The sequence below is a fragment of the Gavialis gangeticus genome, unplaced genomic scaffold, assembly GCF_001723915.1.
Source record: "Gavialis gangeticus isolate Ggan-Ray unplaced genomic scaffold, GavGan_comp1, whole genome shotgun sequence".
Lineage (NCBI taxonomy): Eukaryota > Metazoa > Chordata > Crocodylia > Gavialidae > Gavialis > Gavialis gangeticus.
In genome coordinates, this window is record NW_017729000.1 from 16,881,369 (window position 1) to 16,886,610 (window position 5,242).

Here is a 5,242-nt window from a genome sequence, read left to right on the forward strand (position 1 = left end):
CAAAGAAGTTAAATCTTGAATAGGGTACATATAGGTGTTTGAGGAGGTTGGGGGGGGGTGCCCGTATTGGAGGGGAGAGGGGAGACTGGGGTTGGCTGGAATTACCTAGGTGGTTGGTACTTTGTGGTTTTTGCCCGTGATCTATCCAGCAGTAACTTGCCTTCAGACAAGTAGGCATGGGTTTCACAGGGGAATTCTTGACCTTTAGGAGGTGTTGTGAAGAAGTGTATGCCCAAATGTGCTGATCATTTTAGTTTGGTTGTGTGTGGCATGGGATAGTGTGAAAAGCAAAGCAGCTGCATAGAGATGGGGAGTAAGGGTGGGGTTTTCAGTAACAGACGGAGAAGTGTTTATGAAAAGAATGTCATAAGCCGGGAGTATCTTTTTAAAACGTGTAAATGTTTCATTCCCACGTCCCTTAGGGCAACTGAGCTGTCTGGCCGCGGGTATTTGTCCTGATCGTTAGAACAGCCTCCACAAGGCCCTTTGCACTTTGTCCCTCTCCCAAAGACAGAGCCCAGATGCCTTTTTTTCTGAAGGCTTTGTGGCTCGCAAATATTCCTTTCCCAAAAAGCAACTGAAACAGGGAACTTCTGTTGCCTTATGAAGGTAAAAAGCCATTCACAAAGCGGTGATTGTCCTTCCTTCCATTCATGTCGTATCTGGCAGGTCCCACTGATTTGCTGACCTTTCTTTCTGCTGCTGGAAGCCTTCCCAAACCTGGATTGTGTTCACTTTCCTAGGATGTTCGTCTTGCTCTTGTGTGTTTAGTGTTCTCTTTCCTCCGAAGGAGGCTTGTTCCTGTAAGCGCCATGGGGTGTAATTTCACTGGCACGTTGGAATATTTACAGAATCAGGTTCTAGGAACCTGAGCAATTTGCCTTCCCCTGGTGATGCCAAAAACAGGACAGGTCAAGTCAGATAAAACGAAGACTGAACTCTACATTTCGCATCCACCGAAGAAAATCCTTTGTTAAGTCTAAAGCAAGCTCAGCTCATTTATTCCTCAGGAAAGGAGTGTCTTGGATTAATTGTCTCTGTCACTCTCTCAAAACTCCCAGAGGGAAGAGTCTTTTTCCGCGGAAAAAGGAACTTCACTAAATTCTGAGGGGTTGGGGAAAGTCGCTGGGGAAGGGAGTGAGCAAGACCAGGAATTTAGTTGGTGATTGGATTTAAAAGCCAATGTTTGACTTGGGTGCCCATTCTAAGCCACTTGACCGTGTGGCCCTAAGGCACTGAGGGCATTATGAAAATCCTGCTCTGTATCGACCACGCTATTTCAAGTGGTAAATTGATGGGGTTTAGATCTGTGAATTAATAAATATGTGCATTTAAATTCTGAGATGGCCCCTTTCCTGCAAAAAGATCACAAAGGTAGTGTTTGCTTGGAATAGAAAGCTTGCTAAACAGTTTAACCCTCCAGCAGACCTTATCAGTCAAAATTGGGGTGAAATTTGATGTCTGTTAACAGCAATGTTGTGCCATAGTTTAAAGCTGAAAGCTGGTAGAGTATAATGACTCAGCTGGAAATCAGCCAGGACAGCTGGGCAAACCTTCTTACTCCTGTGAAAGTCGTGGGAGATCTTTGGTGATGAGTTTCAATATCCTGACCCATTAAGTGTGCTGTAATGCAGTGCAGAAGCATTGGCTTAACGCTGACTCTGAAGGAAGATTGCTATCAGCATCTCCTAGGAGCGAAGCACCTGGGGATGAAATCCTGGGCCTAGTAAATGCAATAGCGAAACTCCTGCTGAGCTAGGTGGGGCCAGGGTTTCACTGATGGAGTCTCTTCCTGGGTGGTAGGCAGTGTGTACCACTCATGAACTCCAGCCAAGCAGGCTGGGGCAGGTCTGACGGGATCACAGGCTGCCGGGCCAAGGCTGACTATTGCATCAATTTATACATATTTGTTTGGGTTTTTTCCCCACCTTTATAGATCTGTCTTCGGCAAAACGGAAGTTCGCAGAGTCCCTGAATGAGTTTAAATTCCGATGTATAGGAGATGCAGAAACCGATGATGAAATCTGTATAGGTAAGTAATGTGTGTGGTAAAGAGGCATGGGAATCTTGTTCTACATTTATGGAAAACTGGTCAGAGCTCTGGGTGCATCTGCATGCGATGGGGGTTCACCCCAAGGCACTCATGCTCCTTGCAGATCATTGTCTCCTTTCCAGTGTACAGAAAGATGTCCTTTTCAGGTCCCTGTTTGAGCAATCCCAAATTGGACTCTGTCAGATCTAGAGAAAATGAATTTCATGGACAAGGGGCTTGTCATTAGGGTGCCAGCCCTTTCCCGTTCTAAAGCAATGCATCTGGGGACAAAACTGTGGCCAGCTATAGCAAAGGGATCCTCTTTGAGAGAAGGCTGCAACCTTCTCACTGAGCAGAGGTGACAGAGACCTGCTGGGCACAGCTGTCTGCACAAAGAGAAGCAGATGGAGGCATGGCAGGACTTCACAGACTGTGAGCCCAGGTACTAAAGGAAGAAGCGGATCCTGTTGCTGCCTTCCCCCAGCCAACTAGCTCTCCTTCTTAGCAATTCTCTCTTCCCTTAGGTTTGCCTTGGCTCTTGTCTTCGCACAGACTGGAGCCAAAATACCTGAATTAGATTTAATTAACACCTTGGGTTGTTTTTTCTTTTTTAGTTGAGTGAACTTTTTTTATCCCATTCTTAGCAAGGTAACTTTCTCATCCAAACCCTCAGTTTTGTCTAGGTCCTGGGACAACTCGGATGCAGTGGTTAAGTGAAATATTACTTGCGCAGTAGCTGTATCGCAGAGACTATGTTCGATCTAGGGAAGGCAAATACTTGCCCACTGCATAGAAGGCCTTTGAGACCACTGTGCCAGTTGTTCCCTCTTTGGAGCCTGGAGCATCTCCTCCACACGCTTGTTTTTATAATTAACTATCAATAACACTTAGAGATGAGAGAGGGCTCTTGAGTCATCCAGTGCATATCTATAGGTGCTACATAATAAATCTTTAATATGTTTGTACAAGTCTAGCTGCCCTTAAGCCAGTGGTTCATATTTGGAAAAGTGTGGTGAGGAAAAACTAGACTGTCAGATGTGGTTTCTCCTCACATTTGCGCAGACAGATGTTAGCTTTACCATTGGCATCTTTGAGTTAGTCCAGGATTCAAATTTTCCCCCTTTTTTGCTTCAGTAAAATATAAGGAAAGAAGCAATTCTGAATTGGTTGATCCCTGGGGGGATAAAAGAAATGGACTGAAACCTGGACATAGAGATGTGGAGAAAGCCCTGAGTGCTGCTTCACACCACACCAAGAGTGTAGTTGTTACAGGTGACTATAACTCTCATCCAAAGCCTATCTTCAGGCACCTCATAGTGAGGACATTCCAGCAAAATTGAGAATCCACTCCCTTGCTCTGACTGCCAGAGAGCAGTGGGAAGCCAACCTGCTGATCACATGAGGAGTCCACCTGCATGTAACTGTGATCTCATCTGCCTGAACGGTGCTTCTTGTGCTCTCTGCCAGAGTAATTGCTGATGACGTGTTGCAATCCCTTCTTAGAAGTTGGAGGATGTCATGTATTGACTGTGTTGGTGTCTCTTTCAGCAAAGTCCCTGCAAGAATTTGCTGCTGTTCTCCGGAATCTAGAAGACGAGCGAATGCGCATGGTAAGGTCTTTGAGGCTTGGAGCAGCTGGGCTAAATCTGTCTGTTGGAGGGGGCTTGGCGAATAGCCTGGATCACTGTGACGCTGGGCTGGGAGAATGGCTGCTTACTAGGGCTGAAGAGTAAAGTGGGTCTTTTGGCCACAACTTTGTTGTGAGTAGAAGGTGATGGGAGTATTGAGTTGGGTTTGGAAACAGAGGTTCTTGTCAGGAGTTGGGCTGGCAGGACAACACCAGTGTTCCCTTGGCAGGTTTTGTTACCACTCAGGGTGGATAATGGGTTCCTGTGGGCAAGGTGGTGACTCCTTCTGGCCAGTGTGGTGTAGGGAGACTGGACTGGTTGCACAGAGGAGGGGCACAAAGTACTTACGCATATTCCTCTCCCTGGTTTGGCCAAGGCCACCGCTGTAGCTCAGGAGCCAGAATCACTGGGTTGTGTCCCAGGGAAAATGGGAATATTCATCCTCCGGGACTGAGTCTTGGCAGTGTGAGGGGAGAAGCAGATCATAGTGAATTGTGACTCAATCTAATGGGCTTCACATTGAGAGAACAAAGGCTAAATTCTTCTTTTCAGGTTTGTTTTTGCTTTCATTTTGAGTACGGTGTCCCACACAACATAGAGTGCAGAAGCTGCTTTGGACTAAGACTGAGTATGCTCCCTGCAGTCCCTGCTCTGGTCCCCATCAGAGCAATTGCAGCTAGTTGGAGGTTAGGTGGGGAGGGAGAAGAGGTATGTCCCGGTGGCTGGAAGAATTGTTGCCAGTCTGGCTTGATCTTATAAAGGCTATTAAATAATTTTAATGTTCACATTTGCTCATGAATCAGTAACTCTCTGATGCTCTCAGGACAAAGGGAGTTGTCCAGGACAAATTGCCCTTGTCTTTCTGGCTTCCTAACAGATCTGAAGGTGAGGAGGAGATGCTGGGTGGCTCAAAGTGTTCAGGGTTCAGTGGGTTTTAGACCAGTTCTTATTGCCAGGGTGTCTGTAGCAAAAAACTGCTGCTGCAGCTGGTACCCTTGACAACCTGAGCAGAAATTTTGGAGACATGGAACATGTGCCTCTGAGAGGATTTGAGACCTGTAGTCTGGGCTGTGATTTGGTAAAATGGTTGTCTGGGCTGTATCTTTTCAGCACACCAGACTATCGTTCCTAGTGCTGTCAATCTGGTTCTGTTGACAAGCCCCGATTTCACAGAAGAGAACTAGATTTATGGACAGGAAAAACCGAAAAACTTAACAAGATGCTGCAATTTTGGAAATACCCAAGCAGCTTACTCTGGGATGGTGTTTTGGTTATAAATACCTTTCTGGAGGACTGTGGTTGAGTGTTTAGTCGTCCTTTCAACCCTCTGGTCTCCTGCAATATTGATCATTTCATGGGGATAACATTACTGAAAAGGAGACTGGCTAAATGTCCATTGCCAGGATGTATGTAACTGGATACTGGCTGGCCCTTTTAAGGCCAGAGAGATGCTTTGCAAGGCCCTGTTGCACATAGCCGTCGGAAGCTGGATTGTTGAAAGAGCTTGAAGCAGTCACTGGGGGAAGAGGCAGCCAGCTCTGGGGAAGGGTAAATATCATGACTCATGAGCAAGGGCCATTAT

General features: G+C 46.4%; 1 protein-coding gene across 2 annotated transcripts in view; it reads left to right on the forward strand.

Annotated features, from left to right (window-relative positions):
• ARHGAP26 (Rho GTPase activating protein 26) overlaps positions 1 to 5,242 on the forward strand; it is a 456,593-nt gene that overhangs the window by 106,802 nt on the left and 344,549 nt on the right. For both annotated transcript variants that reach the window (XM_019506355.1, XM_019506356.1), the window contains exons 2-3: positions 1,937 to 2,032; positions 3,581 to 3,642. In XM_019506355.1, the coding sequence (XP_019361900.1) occupies positions 1,937 to 2,032; positions 3,581 to 3,642 (158 nt within the window). The remainder of the gene's footprint in view (positions 1 to 1,936; positions 2,033 to 3,580; positions 3,643 to 5,242) is intronic.